The sequence below is a fragment of the Micropterus dolomieu genome, linkage group LG12, assembly GCF_021292245.1.
Source record: "Micropterus dolomieu isolate WLL.071019.BEF.003 ecotype Adirondacks linkage group LG12, ASM2129224v1, whole genome shotgun sequence".
NCBI classification, from domain to species: Eukaryota; Metazoa; Chordata; class Actinopteri; order Centrarchiformes; family Centrarchidae; genus Micropterus; species Micropterus dolomieu.
Window position 1 is genome coordinate 15499659 of NC_060161.1, and position 17938 is coordinate 15517596.

General features: G+C 39.8%; 1 protein-coding gene across 5 annotated transcripts in view; it reads left to right on the plus strand.

The window, feature by feature from the left end:
• The window catches only part of pcxb (pyruvate carboxylase b), a 326653-nt gene that overhangs the window by 291451 nt on the left and 17264 nt on the right, over positions 1-17938 (plus strand). For 4 of the 5 annotated variants that reach the window (XM_046063778.1, XM_046063780.1, XM_046063779.1 and 1 more), the window contains exons 21-24: positions 664-750; positions 11084-11263; positions 15492-15666; positions 16674-16747. In XM_046063778.1, the coding sequence (XP_045919734.1) occupies positions 664-750; positions 11084-11263; positions 15492-15666; positions 16674-16747 (516 nt within the window). Of the gene's footprint in view, positions 1-663; positions 751-3953; positions 4569-11083; positions 11264-15491; positions 15667-16673; positions 16748-17938 lie in introns of those variants that run through there. The other variant, XM_046063782.1, reaches the window with a different exon arrangement.

The window sequence follows — 17938 nt, forward strand, 5'->3', positions numbered from 1 at the left end:
GCAGAAAAATAGACCTTACGATCAAATACTTCTGAAAAAAGTGTAAAATAGAACAATATTGTTAAATAACATTTTTTCTACCAATACACTTTTTGGACATGTTTGTGTGTTAAAAGCTACTGCAGATGCAAGAAATGGGACTAAAACGAAACGAGGACGTGCAGTCATCAGAGGCATCATTTTAGAAACGGACTAAAAATGTTTCTTGAATAACTCATTTTGCTGTTTGTTCATGCTGTATGAAACACTAAGTACAACCACTAGTCTATAGTGTTCACGCTGTGCACAGTCTGTGAAAAGGGACAATGTGAAAGTGAATTTGAATCTACAGGGCTGTGCACCCACTGGAAAAAATATGTGGATACTACTGGACCCCAGCTGTGACCTGTTTATATTAGAGTGTTAAACAAATGCACTATGTACCAAATTACAGTTTACAGTGGGATATCGTATTGGCCCTTCTGGCCTTGGCTAGACAAGCCTCTTCGTCATGAATTTAAAAGCTGTGGGTGTCACTACACAAATTATAGCCTTTATATCGCAGTTTGACATTGAATTGCCCAGAATGCCTTGACTTTTTCCATAAAAGGAGTAAAAAAAAAAAGATAATTTTTACTCTGCTCATTCATGCTGTTATTTGTTTTTCACTGTGGTCCATTGCAGGCTCACAGTATGGGGCTGGGAAATAAGTTCAAGGAGGTGAAGAAAGCCTATGCTGAAGCCAACAAAATACTAGGAGACCTCATTAAGGTGAGACATGAAAATAAAACATCTGAGGCACTTGATGTGCCTCAGGTGAACCCATGCTGCACATTTGCTTTGCATAAGATAACACTTGTATGTTTTCCCAGTCTTCATTCCTCCATTAGCATCTCTCGCGCCTCTGCTAAGCTGTCCCTCTTTCTTCGCTTTCATGCACTGTTCTGTGCTGTCTGTATTCACCTTCCACCTCAACTTTTATAGTTTTGCCCTTTCCTTATCTGGACAATTTTACTCCTCCTAATCTGGCAACTTGTACATATTCTGTATTAGGCAGTTTTACTCACTCACTTACCAGGTACTTTTAACTTCCCCTTTTATTTCAGCGGGAGAGTTTTATTCAGCACTGATACTGAGTTTTGTATTGTCCTACTCCATGTTAATTTTGGGTAGAAACTGCAGTAGGCTAGTTTTGGGTAGATTTCTTGAAGGGCACATTAATCCTAGTCATGGAAAGTGAGCTCTATTGCCAATTCTACAGTCAACAATTTGTTTTCTCTGCCTAAATTCACCTCCATCCTGCCTTTTAGTTTTTCAGTATCTTTCATTAATTCCTTTGTTTTCCTCCCTTCATTATTTACCATCACAGCTTACTAATAGATTCATCCCTCTTTCACCGTGTTCACCCTCACTCTGTAATTATTTTGTTCTCCACTTTGCATTCTCCTTCTTTATTAGGCCACCCTGTTGCTTTTTCTTTCTTCACCTTTCTTTTTCCATAGCTGCTTTACACACATTTATTCCCCAGCCATCTTTCTTGATTTGCTCTCTCTTGCTGTAGACATGCTTCCATGGATTTTCCATCACTTTGCCTCCTCCTTCTCTCTCTTTTTATTCTGTTCTCTCGCTCTCAATTTTCCTTCTCGGGTCCCCTCTCTTATATTCTTTCCCCCTATCTTGTTTTCCTCATCAGTTCCTCTCCCCCAACCTCCCCTATCCTCTCCCCATACTCTCTATCAATTCAATTAAGACTTGGCGGGCTTCACTGCACAAGCAAATGTCGTCTTAATGTGCCTGCAGGTCCTGCTATGCCCTCTGTAGTATCCTGTTAGCTTGACAATTGCTGCTCACACCGTTGACTTGTCGATAAGGCAGGAGTGTGCAAGTCAGATATAGATATAAAGTGGACAAGCTGCACACTGCACTGACAGTAAGCAGAGTAACCAAGGTATATATAATGACCATGCTCTCCCACATATCCACAGCACTGCAAAAGCCATATCTTTGAAGCTCAGAGCTGTGGGTGAAAGATTGTGCTCGTCAGAGGACTTAATTTCCAGGCCAAGGAATGTATAAAACATTAAGGAACTTTACAGGACTGTATTTATCAAGCATGCTGCCCCACCCGACCATGAAAAAGACAAACAACGACAACGTTTTAGCGTTTCATCATCAAAGCATTTGCATAAAAATGATTAGCATTAATGTGATTGCTTACTTTTCTAAGCTTATTAATTCTCATTACTTGCCTTTTTAGGGGTGCCATGTCCTGAATTAAGAAATCAGGGTATTTGTACAGGATGTCTCTGAATTGATTAAAACTGAAAGAAAAGCCCAGACTTACAGGCTCATTGGCTCCCACTTCATTTGCAGTCGACATCAAAAGCAACTCGGGAGACGGTGTGACTTGTCAAAATATATTTCCTAAAATGATGAAAAACCTAACTGTTTTATAGCTTAATGTTAATGCCAGATGTGCAACTGAGTATAATCATCACAGTACTTGCTGAGCCTCCAGTGCAAATTCACCAGATTTGCCAAAATCCATGGACTTAGTTCACAGTTTAAAGGACCTTGAGTAAAATGAAGGGGTGTAAAAATATCCTTAGTCTCTTGAGTTTTGCTCAGCATTAATGCTGATTTGATTAGTCTGTTGAGAAAGTTTGAGGTCAGAGAACACTCCTGTGGCTCTCATCTATCATGCAGCCATGAAGTTTGTATGTACAGTAGCTGGGGAATATAATTGGTGACAGTAGATGTTTGCCACACTGCTTGCTGCAGTAAAGACAGTTATCACAGACAGGGACATGTGCAGCTTGCAGAATGAGAAAGTAACAGACGCCAGGTAGGGTTATCGGTTTTTAGACAAAAATGTAAAACTGTATTGAAAGAGGCCGGCGTCTACGTATGTGTACATAGACCTTTTAAATGTATGTGAATCACAAAAGAGCAGCAGGAGTTGCAGAATAGTGGTGGGTACAAGTATTGTCAGGATGATTTCTTCTAGTGTTTCGTACTTGGAATGTATTGTGAGTTGATTGTCTAACATATAGAGGCCCTGAGTTCATTTTGCAGAGGACTCTTAAAGCTAAGATGATTGTAGTTCTACAAATTGTCTTCATTTTGTGAGGTGTTTTAAAATGTAAATGGAAGCTACTTTCCAAAGATCTATCACTGGCCCCATTAGTACAATTTGATTAGAATAGTGTCCACTTTCAATTGAAATATTCAATTGTGTAATTATGCTCATGCTCAGTGATCTCTGTTTATAATGGATGAGTGCGGTGAAGTGCAGATCAGTTCACTGGAAGAGGGAAATGCTAAATTGAAAGAAAAGGTCAGCCTGGTGAGGGAACCTTGAAAACGTACGCAAACGTACGCAGCAGAGTGGTGAGCTACCGCAGAACAGACAGGGAAAGGATTTTTGTTTTTTCATCTTCTGTTCTGTAACATGCAGTCATGTATTCTGCACCCGTCGGCTAATGCACACCTGCCAGTCCTTTTCCCATCATCATCCTCCTGGTCACACTGTGGTGCTCCTGTACACTCCACAGTGTAATTATATCACCTGAACAGTGTAAAAGCTGAAACTTTTTGCCAGACGGTAAAAGTCATTTCTGAAGCTACTTATTATTTTTGCTTGAGGGTATATTTGCTGAAGAAAAACGAAACATACATGAACAGATGCCTACAGGCGATGCTTTAATGTTTTCTCTGACAATTACAAGCATACAGTAAACCTTTCTGTGTGTGTTTGTAAGTATTACATTATCAAGTCAACAAACATTTTCACAAATTTTACAAATGCTTCACTTTACCGGGGGGGGGGGCTTGGTCTATAAAATTTTAGCAAATAGTGAACACGGTCTATAAGAAGTTCCTAAATCCTATGATGATATCATTAAAGCAATAGTTCGACATTTTTGGGGAATGCGCTTCTTCACTGTCCTGCTGAGAGATCTTCTGTGTCTTAGGTCTTGTCATTGCCAGGCAACCAGCAGAAACTCCAGGAAGTAAGAGACCCCAGCCAAGAAATAGTCTGGGACAAAACCTCCCTTAAAACCGCAACTTCTTATTTTACACTTCTTTTACACCAATTTTTGTATGAATTATAAAACAAGATAGAGCTACTTAAATAGTGAGCTTTAGAGGTGTTGATGTGATATAGTTACTTTTGGACAGAGCCAGGCTAACCTCTGCTTCCAGTCTTTGTGCTAAGCCTACCTGCTTTTGGTTTTGCTGCATCAACTAATATGAGAGTGGCATTGATGTTCTAAACTCTTGGCAAGAAAGCAAATTAAAAATTTTTTTTTTATGTTGATTGATTTCCAAAATGCTGCACCATCCCTGTAAAATGTCTTGTTTTGTCTGACCAACAGTTCATAATATGAAAATATGTAGTTTACCTTCAAAGAAGACTAAAAAAATCACACACACATTCACATTTGAGAAGCTGAAAGTTATTTTTTGCTCAGAGGAAGTTACCTCAACTATTGATTGATCAATATTGTTGCCATTACATTTTCTGACTGTTAACTTATTGGTTTCGGCTCTATTTGTTTGATCACAATAAAATAGTCTAATCTTTAGGAGGCAGTCTAGTGTCATTATTAAAAGTGCTGAAACTGTCAATGACTTGTACACAGCTGGAACAAGTTTTCCGACACTCAAATGCCTCCTTTCCTCTGCATTTAACTTGCAATCCTTTTTTCTGTTTTCCTCCCTTTTTCCTTCTTACTCAGCTACATTGCAACATGAGCTAGTCAATATAAGGAGGACAAGTTGTTCTGTCTTTCCCCTTTACCTAACTTACTCTGTCACTTTCCATTTGCAATTACAGGCACGTATTCACTCCCCTCCACACTCATAAAACACACACACACACACACAGTGTGTGTTTCTCACTTGGAGGTGGAGAACCTCCTTGTATTGCCTGTGGGGCTGCAGATGTCTATTGCTCTTGTCTGTTTGGCTCGGTCTCTCCTCCCTCCCGGTTCGTCTGTCCATCCCTTTCTTTCTCGCTCTCTCTTGCTCTTCATCATCCTGTCTGGTGTCTCTCCCTGCTCTCCCTCTACACCTTCATATCGCCTCACCACCTCCTCTCATCAATCCCTCCTACCTTCCCTCATTTCGATTAGACTTCTTTCATGTATCCCTAATCTTTCTATCGTTTCTCTACTCCTCCTCCCCCTCTCTGAGTCTCTCGTTATCTCTCCTCTCTCCTGTCTCCTCCTCTCCTGACAGGTACCATTCTTCACTCTGCTCCTGGCTCTGCTGGCCAGCATTATAGAGTGTGTGTTGGTGTGTTTGTGTTTATTGTATTTGCCATTTTCACTCTCACACACTCGCACAGATGCACACACACGGTTCTGGATGATATAATCCTTTGCCCATTAGGGGAGTTCAGGTTTGGATAGAGTTGCATTTCAAAACAAATTTGAGCAAAGTACACAGACACATGACACACACTGGCATACAAGAGCACAAAAAATCACTGCCGTGCTTTTGCGCGCGTGCACACACACACACACACTCCGCCTCACTGTACCAGGTTTCTGCTGCAGGACCACTTAGTGAGAGCTGTACATTAGTGAAAGTGAGAAAGATAGACAGAAGGCAGAATAAGAGTAGTATGTGGGAGAAAAGGAACACGGAGGTAGTAAGAATAGAAAGAGCCGGTCAAACTGGAGACCCAGTGGCAGACTAGGGGGGAATGGGTCTTGTGTGTCAAGTGTGATAATATGAGCCTGCGTGAGGAACTGCGTAAGGTTACAGATGAGTTTAGGTGATAGTGCGAGAAACATAGAAAGATCAGAGCACTGAGTGCTGCTGCGTGCTAAGGGGAATAAGCAACATTAGAGAATATAAAAAGGCATTCAATTTTTCTGTCCCGTTATTCATACGTGAATAATCAGCGGGTTTCTTTAAACATGATACATGCATTCATAAAATAGATGACACTGAAATTCAAAAGTGGATTGACTAAAATAATATTGACTGTAACATCTCTCTATGATTAGAAAATATTTCATACTGTGGCTATACAGCACCTGGTCTGTTGGTCCATTCTTTCTACCAGACTGAAATATCTCAACAACTCCTAGAATAGTAATGAACTTTTGTACAGATATCCACAGCTCCCTGTAGATGAGTCCGAATGATCCCCTTGGCTTTATCTTTTTTTAAACGAGGAGGTACACATGTTTACTTATCCAGTCAAATAACACTTTCTGTATTAACGTTTGTGCCAATCCAACATGTAGATGTAGTCACGTTCCCACCAGATGAAACTTACTTACTTAGGTGTTCTCTAGCTCCATCATCAGGTCAAAATTTCAAGTTGTCCAATACATTAGTTTATGACTAAATGTCTGCACAACCAGTGACATTCCCATCAGCCTCAGCTGTGCTTTGTTTAGCTTACTTTTAATTGATGAAAACATTGACGTTTAAACTGTAAAGAAATGAAAGCTAGTGCTATACATATGATTGTGTGTGCTTAATTGTTTCAGTGATTTTAATTTTTTCTCATTTTCACAAATCCCTTGTGATACAGGTTGCAGAAGACCTCTGGCCAGTTATTACGTTCACTTCATCATGACTGCTAAAGATCAAAAACTAATTCTGGACCTTAGCTTTGGTTTTCTTTACAGTATTGAGTAAAAGCAAAGCTGCCAGAGTAGCTGTGGACTATTTGTCTGCAAAAAGTTCTAAAATGTGGGTTACATTTGCTACCTTGACATAGAATAACACTTCGCGTTTTCTAGCGGATTGGGTTTTGTTCAGATTACTTGCATCAGTCCAATTGATAAAACACAGCAAATTAAGTTGTTTGTTTTTTTTGTGTGTGCAGCTCCAAAGATTACAAGCTTTACAGTTGTAGAGAGAAAAGGCAGCTGTATGGAACATTTCAAAAGCTAAACTTCCCCTTCAAAATGTAATTACATCATTTACAGTGTGTTCTGTATATAAAAGACAGAGGTGTGAACTGCTGACATAATGAGTTCAACTGAGGGGGATCAGCAGTTTGAGGGTAGCTCCGCTTCACACAGGAACGGAGGACATCAGATTTTTCAAACCATGCACCACCATGATGTGATTTACCTCGCTCCTCATCTAAAAGTATAGAAAAAAGCTCACATCATATATAGCTACACACACTGTTAGAAATGCGATTTCCTTTTCCTGTCTGTGATGCACCCATGGAGAGTTGGAGGTGGGTGATTCATCAACAGAGATTGATAATGAGAGTAACGCTCTTGATGTTCCTGCGGATCAAGGGAAAAAACTAAATACTTGGCATGGGGATGGAGGAAAAGAGGGATGGGCTGAATGGTGATTCATGAGGAAAGAGTAAAGACTCAACATCTTGGCTTTCAGTGTGACAGAAGATTGTAGTTAAGTGAGTTAGAGAGGGATGATTAATGAAGGCAGGTAATAAAGAGAAGAGTAACAATTCTTAACTCTGCAGTGAAAAATTGTGAAAAATGGACTGGAGACAGAGGAAACAATGGAGAAAGGGAGACACGCTGAAGTCAGACGAGGAATGCACAGTCATGCCGCTTTCTTGTATTTTAGATATCTAGTAACTCAGCAGTGCACTTTTGTTCCACAGCCACAACACATTAATGGCCTCACCAGGGATTTCAACAGCCTATTCAAATCTTTCAAGCTTTTCTGTAAACAGTCACTCTGTTAAAGCAATGTATCATTATTACAAACCCAATCAAACTGAGCTTTAGGTGTTGCGGCGGGGAAGTACTAAAGGGAAGTGTCTTCTTTCTTGTCTCGCTGGGAAAGCACTGATTTGCTTGCAAGGCTCTGTTGAAAATTATCCAAGTGGTTGCAGACTTGTAAGAGGCATCCTGGGCTGTTTTTAAAAGATGTAGCTTGTCAGTGGGAGATTAATTGCAGTGACACAGTTTTTAAATAACTAGTGCCTTAACAACTAGAATATAAGGCCCTGATGTTTGACTTGAACATTCAAATGGAGTTGCACATTGGGACTTGGGCCCCCTCCCTACTTGACAACTCTGACTGATATCTCCTCATGTGTGATTATGTTTCTCATGAAATGTCTGGGTTTAAAATCATCAAAATCAGGGGAAATATCAATTTCACATGTCACAGTTAAATTAGTAGTCATGGAGTTCTCCACAACTCTTATTGCATGGCATGTCATGTGAAATGAGTTGTACAATGTACTCAAATCTCTCTAAAGAAAATCTCCACTTTCCACTCTTCAAAATCACATAATGTCTTTGAATCTGCCAACTTCAATAGCCAGAAGAATAGTACCGGTTTTTCACTGTGCACCGTAAGATCCTTGGCTGCTCAATAAACGAGATGTAACGTGATTTAGGGCCCAAATTTTGTTTTAAACAAGATCATTTTACAGCTTTTGTTCTTCAAACTTGAATAAAAGCTTACTTCAATAGAGTTAAACATTACAGTACAAACATGTAGCATGGACTCCCTGGAAATCAGTATTGATACTGAGTGGAATATTCTGGTGGTAGAAAGTAAAATTAACTGACTACAGATTTATGACAGAAGGCCTGTGTTAGAAAATTGGACCGTGGAGTTCGGAAAGACGTGGGTATTTGCCAGGCAGGGAGTGTCTAACAAGACAATATTGAGTTGCATCATGGATAGGAACAAGTGAGTGAACAAGAGCTTGACCAATAATAGTCAATGAGGTAAGCCAGAGATTGAACAGTGAAGCTGACCAAAGTTTGCGTGGAGGGTTCCATCCAGGCCACAAATGACGTCAAAACCCTGCGTCACCCTGTTGCACATGAGATGTAACAGTTTTGATTCGATTTTAAACTCTCTGCGAATCTAAAAAAAAACTTAGGCCATCAGTGATGCTACGTTGGTGTTTGGCAGGTGATCCTTGTACGTGGGCTGATCCGAGTCAGACGAACACGCTGAGCCAGAAGACTTTAAACCAGGGTTATGCTGCGCGATCATGTGCAGTAGACGCTGATGCCAACAGGAAGTAGCCCTGTAGTATTTCATAGGATCAAAACTTTTTTTTTTAATTTACAGGTGCTGGTCATATAATTAGAATATCATCAAAAAGTTGATTCATTTCAGTAATTCCATTCAAAAAGTGAAACTTGTATAATGTATACATTCATTCCACACAGACTGATATATTTCAGTGCCACAGACTGATCGACTCCATGCCACGCCGCATTGCTGCAGTAATTCAGGCAAAAGGAGCCCCAACCTAAGTATTGAGTGCTGTACATGCTCATACTTTTCATGTTCATACTTTTCAGTTGGCCAACATTTCTAAAAATCCTTTTTTTGTATTGGTCTTAAGTAAAATTCTAATTTTCGGAGATACTGAATTTGGGGTTTTCATTAGTTGTCAGTTATGATAATTAAAAGCAATGAACACTTGAAATATATCAGTCTGTGTGGAATGAATGTATACATTATACAAGTTTCACTTTTTGAATGGAATAACTGAAATAAATCAACTTTTTGATGATATTCTAATTATATGACCAGCACCTGTATGTACAATACTAATTTGCAGCAGAACTCTCAGGGTCAGAGCAGGTGCAGCATGCTCCACTGTTAATACACAAAAACAGTAATATAAACTATATATAGAAAATGCTTTATCATTTTAACAGTTTATCTTAAAGCGGAGCATTCTGTCCCATTAACACTGAAGATGGTCTAGAGACCAAAGGTGCTTACACACACAAGTTGGACTGTGCTTGTTCAGAGAATAAAGTGAGCTCAGCTAGCCTCACAAGCGCGAAAACCCCAGGGGAGTTGTGGTAGTCCCCGAGCCGTGTGTGAGCGCTTCATGTCGCTCTCTGGATAATTTGGCATCACATCTCTTAGAAATAGGTGTCAAGCTCTGTGTGTTAGAATTCTTTAGGGATTGTCAATTTGATCTAGTCTTTTATTTTTTTTCTCTTCCACCGTCTGATAGCACTATTTGACATGAAAAAAGGCATCTTGAAGAGTGTGGGCCCACTCCTTGTTCTCTCTAGTCCTTCAGCTGTCAATACAAATTCAAACTGTGGGTTGGGCTCAAACGTCACACTGGCTCTCTGCTGGTGGCTCCAAAACTACTAGTAGTTTATATTTTGAGTTTGGTTCCTATTCCCCCTTTGAGCTTCTCTCTCATTTTATAATAAAAGCTGCAGAATTGAGTACAAACAGGAATGTCTGTGTGAGAGACAAAAAGTTACCCAAATGGTGGTTTTTAAGCTTTTTTATTGTTGGGTCAGATTACAGTAATTGACCCCATCTCTTTAATGGTCCAAATACCAAATAGAAGTTAACAGGAAGCCTTAAATCTGTGTCTCCGTTTATTACGATAGCAAAGCAATGCATACAGTGTCCTGTTCCCAGTCAAAAGACTCCATTTATCACCGTTATGCTAACAGGGGTCGCTATTATCATAATCATATGCCATTATAAATAATGAAAGAATGAATACATGTGATTTTAATGAATGTTTCCTCACTCTTTTTTTCTTCCCTCTTCATTCTCAGGTTTGTCTTGTGTAGTTGGCTAAATCAAATGATTAAAGAGACTGTATAGATGAAAACATTGTTTCATTTCTCATTCGGCTCTTCTCTCTGGGTCACTCACTATTTAATCTTCACAGACAGTGTCTTTATAAAAACAAAGACTCTGTCACCATTTTGTCTTTTGGTGAAAATCATTGTGGAAGCCACACAGCGAACAGGACTTTGCAGCGAATGGTGCAGCCGCTGCAACTTCATAAACTCTATAAAACTTAAAACCAAGATTACACCATGGAAAACTGTAATATTATCCTGAATAGATTCTGTGTGAGATTTTCTGATGTTTGTCCGATTAAAAGGCCAGTGGTCATGTACCAGAGAGAAATAATAGCACCTCTCCTTGTCCTAAGCAAACTGAGATATCATCTGTGTGCAGAAGCTGTACTCTTAATATCTTGTGCTCAGTCTGTGGTGAAATTGAAAAACCTCACTAAGGGCTAAACTGAGCTGATATTCTCCTTGTCCTCCACTTTTCTTTTCCTAAACAAAAGAAGGGATTTAACATGAACAGTAACGCATAAATTTCTCTTTCTCTGTCTCAGGTGACTCCCTCCTCTAAGATCGTGGGTGACTTGGCCCAGTTCATGGTGCAGAACAACCTGACCAGGGCAGAGGTGGAGGAAAGGGCCGATGAGTTGTCCTTCCCCCTGTCTGTGGTAGAGTTCTTGCAGGGATACATTGGGATACCACATGGAGGATTCCCAGAGCCGTTCAGATCTAAGGTACAGTAGATAATCCCACATAACTTTTAAAATAAACCTGTATATTAATTTCCCCCATCTGATAACTGACTTTGGATAATTTCCGTTCAGGGTTTCTTGAATATGAATAAATCTAGTCACACACAACTGTCAAACAAAACCATCTTACAAAACATAACTTTTTTTTTCTTTTTTACTTTGTCGTCTTCACTTCTTCCTTCACTTGTACTTTAAATATAACCACCTACCACAAACATGCGGGAGAGCCCATTTAAACGGCACACTTGCAAGTGCATACGCACACACACATTTTGTCACATGCTTGGTTACATCTGACAATTTCACACGGGGAAGAAAACCGTGATATTGCTCTGTCCTCTCATCTCCTTTCTGTGTCTTTACCTCTGTCTACTTCTCTTGTCTCCTGTCTTCATGACTTCAAACAGCAAAGGAGAGGGCTCAACAGCTCTAGGTCTCCTTGGGAGAGTTGCATGAAAACACTTCTGTTTTTGTCACTTTCTCCTGCTTTTTGTGTGTTTAAGGAAGTGAAATGAGTGTATGCCCCCCCCACCCCCCACTTGTATCCACAGGTGTTTCATAATGTATTATCAATGAGCTGACTCCTAAAATGTGAAATATTTGGTGTGAGACCCTGTCTGTACTTTTCCACAGGAAACTCATTATGTCCCCATTTGTGTGGCTGAGAATTGAACAGTCTGTGTGTGCGTATCCACTCATGCAGCTACTGAACATTTGTACACGTATTTGCAGACCTTGAAATACTTGCGCAGAAGCTAGGAGATAAAATATAAATATAATTATCTATTTTCTGCCCCTTTATTGATTAATGGCATTGAATTTAACTTATTAGGAATGATTTTCCTGCACTGTCAAGGTCATCTTTAGTTTCAGCTTTTTGCTCATTTCATCACTTGATTGTTAGTTTGTCTTCTGTCTCTCCAGTTACTGTTTCTCTGTTATCTTTCCTCCTCTTTGTTTCCCCTCTCAGTGAAACTAACTCCTTATATCCTGTCACCCTTATCATCAAGTTGTCTTTTCTCCCTGTCTCCTTACACTGGTGTACAGTTGGGAGATTATATGATCAAATATTTGATTCCCAGGCGCAAGTCCTCCCGTTGACGCATACAATGCAACCCTGTGTCCGCTACCTCTCTATTAGTGTCTCTCATCCTGTCATGTTTCTCAAAATGTGTCACTCCTATGAAACAAATAAGATGGTGGACAGCTTCTGTATTCATTCAAGTCTTAAGGTTTCCTCTTTCCTTTATTTTATTTTCAGTCTGCGCTGGAAAACTTTATGCTGAGCGAGGCCACCATGATTCTCTAGCATACATACATGCAAAAGGTCACATTGTTGGCCACTGAACTTTTCCCCTCTGCTACCTTTTGTATATTGTAGAGGAGAATATTTGTTGTTGCATTTTCTTACGATCCAGTCAGCTTTCATCAGTGTAGCCTGAATTGTAGTGTTCTAAGTACAGCTTCAACAACACTTGTAGAACTGCTGCCAACTTCTCATCTCAGCCAGAACAGTCAAGAGTATTCCTCTAAATCTCCCCCTGCAGATAACGACTCTACGTAGAGAGAGACAATCCACCCTTGATATTTAATTCACAAACACCGGGAGGCTTTTCCACACACAGCTCACTGAAGAACTTGTTTTCTCCATCTCTCTGAATCTGTTAAATTCATGTGTTCAGCTTTGGTACAAATAAGTTTTCTTTTTTTTTTTTAAAACAATGTTTTCATTTGCATGCTTAGTGTGTGTGTATGTCTGTGTGTGTGTGTGTGTGTGCCTGTTTTTACCTGATTTATCTCAGACTTGCAAGCTGCAAGTCTGAGATAAATCTGATAAAGATATCCAGTGTGTGACTAACAAGTACTTTCAAAATATAAAATAAAAATAATTGGTGTCAAAGTTATATAAGTTAAATGAAGTAAAAGTTGTTTTAAAGGGAGGAAAGTAGAACATTACTTTAATTATTTCCTAAAATAAAGTTTGTTGCAAGTTCTAGTGTCATTAGCTTATTAGTTAGCAGCTGTACATTTTCTTGTATGCAAGCATAGACAATGTAATGGGTTACATTGCTGCAAGCAGGATTGAGATATCTGCATCCCTGTGTGCTGCAGCTAAAGGTTATTTTATATGCTAGCAGCATGGAAGAAGTCATGTTTCTTTAATGGAGCTTTGATGACATTAATTAGTTAGCAAGCAGCCATTCCAGCATTATATCATACACTCTCACATGCATTCATTTCACAAGCTGTTTTGCATGCATGGGGAAAACTTTTCAAGACACAAAGTGGTAATTGAGGCATTTTGTCATCTATGTTCTGTCACGCACAGTTCATTTGCAGCGTGGGTGGACAGAGAGAATGGACAAGGGAGAGGAAAACAAGAAAGACAGTAAAGCAAAGGAGAGAAAGAAGCAGATGGTGGGAGGATGGACAAGGAGAGAATAAGGGGGCCATTAGGAAGAAAGTGAATTCAAGAAATAAGATGGTCGTTAAAAAATACAGCACATCCCTCAGAGTACCGCACTCGAAAAGAAGGAAAGAGGAAAAAATGAATGACAATGAAAAACAGAGTGGGAGTGTGTTGAGTGATTTAAAGATAAATGAGAAAGAGCAAATAACCTTGAAGGAAGAGTTTGTCTTTCATTCATTTGTTAATGCAGAAACTCACTCCTGCTCTCACTCACTCACTCACTCACTCACTCACTCACACTGTCTCACACACACACACACACAGTCAATATCTGTCCATGTCTCACACTTAAACAATCAAGCAGTTTAGGTGTAAGACATCCTCAGAGGACGCCATGTTAATGAGCAGGGACTCCAACAAGCCTGCCATCTTTGAAGTGTCTCTCTCTCTCTCTCTCTCATACACACAAATGAGTCAGCTATCTTTATAACGTTAGCTCTGTGACTAATAGCATTGCACTGGGGCCTTTGTCTGGAGATTTCCACAAGGCACACACACGCACTCATAACCGTGCCGATATGTTACATAGACGCAAAGACTAGTGAAGATATGAAACGCTCACTGACTAGAATACCAAGTGTGTGCATACATTTGCAAACATAACGTGGATATATGCACAGCAGGTATGCTCACAGGAGAAATATGGTCAGTTGAATGTGCTATTTGATGCTTAAGTATAAATGAGTGAAAACATGCCTGAATATTACCAATACAGTAGTTGGCATGTTAGCTTAAGCAATGATCTTTTTAACCTGAATGAAACTAAGATAAGCATAGAGGTAGGTAGCCCAAAAAGCTTTGCAATTAGCTTTTTATATATATTTCCAAGAAACATTTGCTGAAGCACTGAAGCAGGCTTAATAGGCTAATTTTATGGAGATTATTGCAACTGTCCCTCCCTTCCTCTGAGCCCGTGTAGACTGTGTCATCAGGAGCTGAAGAAATCTGTGAAAAGAAAAACAAAACGTCAGCCTTTAGGTAAAATGCCTGTGTCTTGAGATAATCTCTCCACCAGACATTATTAGTAGCCTCGGATCGATTGGCTCTACAAGTGGTCTGATATCAACTACTGTGTGGGCAGATAAAATGTCATATCATTAGTCTTATAGCAGCTCCACTTTACACAGTTATCCTCTTTCTTGTCTGTCTCTTTCCTCTACTATTTCTCGGAAGAAACAAGGATGACATGTCACATAAGCAGCAACACTGCAGTCATCTGTGATAGGCTGATGGTACTTGACTTAAAAGAGAAAAATATGAATTGAGAGATGGAGGGAACTAAAAGTGCATATCACTGCAGATATTAACACAACAGTGGTGCCACTTTTATGCAAATAAAAAATTACTTGCGCAAGTTTTATATTCTCTCTCCCTCGCTTTCTACCTCAAAACAGCTCCCCATGCATCTCTATCTTCCTCCTCCTCTCACCCAAAGTCTCTTGTCACTTTAGTGTTTTGTCAGGGTGTAGCTTTTATCCAGACGTATATTTGTGAAGTACAATGTAAAGGTTTTGCTAGCACTTTATACATCCCACATGCTTCAGAGCCCCGTGGGGATATTATGAGTGGGAAAACATTCAGAAAGCTTATGTATGCATGACTTTGAATAAAAACTTCAAGTATTCTCTTTTGTTTCTCCTTTGTTGCTTCTGTTGTGCACCTTCACCTCCTTTTATCCTCTGTTGTTTCCCCTCTACCTTCTTCACATCCTCCTTTTCTCTTGTTACCCTCTTATCCCAGGTGCTTAAGTCCCTTGTCCGTATTGAGGGTCGTCCCGGCGCCTCTTTACCAGCTTTGGACTTCAAGGCCCTGGAGGAGGGGCTCCGAGCTGCTCACAGTGATGAAATCACCCCTGAAGATGTGATGTCAGCAGCCATGTACCCCAAGGTGTTCCAGGAGTTCAAGGAATTTACTGGTAAGTTGGCAGACGTCATAATTGATCTTTGTATTTGGATACTTACAACGGATTATGAATAGGAATCAATAAATTGTTTTATTTCAGTTTTTAATTATTGAAATGTGCATTTGCATCAAATTGGATCTGTTGAACAAGTCTGGGTTTATGGCATTTGGTCTGGTTCTCACACACGCTCTCTCACTCTCATTTTTATTATTACTGGGGCTTGAAATTGGCAGCCAACTGAAAGTCAGGAACACTCATTATAAAGTTAAACCATCGGATAAAAATGTTTTTAATTGTTTTATTTGGCAGTTTGGGAGTCTTACATATTGGAAAAAAATCACATGTTTCAGATTCAGGGGAAGGGTGTAGTTGAACCCCCAAGGGACACTTGTCATTCAGATGTTGAACACGTACGATTAGGAAACCAGAGCAGCAAGGACTGTTTGTAGTGAAAGACAACAGTATAACCAGAAAAGGCATTTTTTAGCAGGTATATGTTTGAAGTACATGAAGGCAGCAGCAACATGTAGCAGCAGAGATGTTTAATAGGATGCCTTTTACAGTAGAAGAGTCCGGTTTCCAGACTTGACTTTTAAGTTGTTAAAAGCAGCTACAGTGGAGTGAGGAAATGTTCGCATTACACTGCTAGCGCTTTTTTATTTATTTTTGTGAGGAGCTTTAGTGTACAGTTGTTCCTTCTCTACACCAGCTTAAGACTGAACACACCCATGAACCCAATCTTAATCCTCAGTTTTCTCCAATTCCAGGTCTGATATCAAACATTGATTAAACTAGTCCCTTTTTAAACTGGCATCCCCTGATTTCTCCAGGTCTTAAATTAGTTGTGTTAAGCTGTGGGATACTTGCATGCACTTCCATATACAGTACAGACAACAGAGCCAAAGAAATCATTAACACATACATTGTAGATTTTGATTGTCATCATCAAAGATTAACATCATAATTACAAAACCATGCAGTGGATATTGAAACAGTCACCTCTGTTCCTCTTTCTCCAGCTAACTTCGGTCCGGTGGACTGTCTCAGCACCAGGTTGTTCCTGGATGGACCCAAAATCGCAGAGGAGTTTGAGGTACACAACTTCATACTACAGACCATTTAGAGGATCATATTTAGGTAATCCTTTAAAGGGGAACTCGTTTTTAACAGAAACCGCATGCCCTAGACTTAAACAGGTATGCGGCTACTAGACAGGAAGGGTCTAATCAAAAGCTGTTGCATTATGGGAAGTGCGGGGTCAAGTGTTTTAGTGGTTGGCCTAGTATATTGAAGACTAATAGCCCAGATATCTTGAACTTTGCAGCACATATCTTGATCTTTCTGATCGTCCTGTTTTCTGGAAATGCACTGATGCCATCCTAACATTAGCCATTGTTTTTCTTTTTGCTTGACAAAGACTGACTGAGTTCAAAAGGTTTATTGCAGAATCCTTGCACTTTCATGTCACATTTGTAATAAAACAAGCCAAAAATGTACAAAGATACTCGGATAGAGTATCAGTTCAGAGAACTGGTGTGATACCAGGTTTATCATTCAGTAATTCTCACTAACGCTGTGATGATACATTTAACATTAATAATCATATATTTAATAACCCATGCCACTCCCCAATTAATTCTGATGTAATAACAGGTCCATAAAGGACAGACATTATCAGCAGGAAATGATTTGTCCGCCACTGCAGATGGCTGAGGTGTCATGCAGTTTGGTGCAGTCACAGTGAAGTGCTGATCGCCCAGTAGGGTGGACAGATTAACTCTTTATCATGGGAACAATAAAAGGCATTTCTGATCCCTCTGGCCATCAGACTGGCCTTCCCTCACAGAAATAACAGATTAATTTTGTTGTATGATGTTTGAGAGCGGTTGAGTGAAATGCACCGAATCAAAATATAACCGTTACAGATTTCTAAAGCTTGTACCGTTTGTTTTATGCTCCAACAGGGAGGCAGCTGAACATGCAGTCCAACGAAGGGATAAAACAAATGAGTTGAATTGCTTTGCATGCAAACAAATTAGTGGGGCACAGGAATGTAACGATCTCTCTGTGAGAGGATGCAGTAATTGGCTGTCACTTATGACTGCAAAGCCTCAAAATCTGAAACTGAAACGTTCCTGGGGAATTGTGACGTCTTAGAAGAAAACAGTTTCCTGTGAACTCCAAACATACATTAGCAGAATCGGCAGGCTAGAAATTGGTTTTAACATACATGAATAACCAGTCAGCAGAAAGATTTCAAGATGTCTGCCGTGCTGATTGAAGG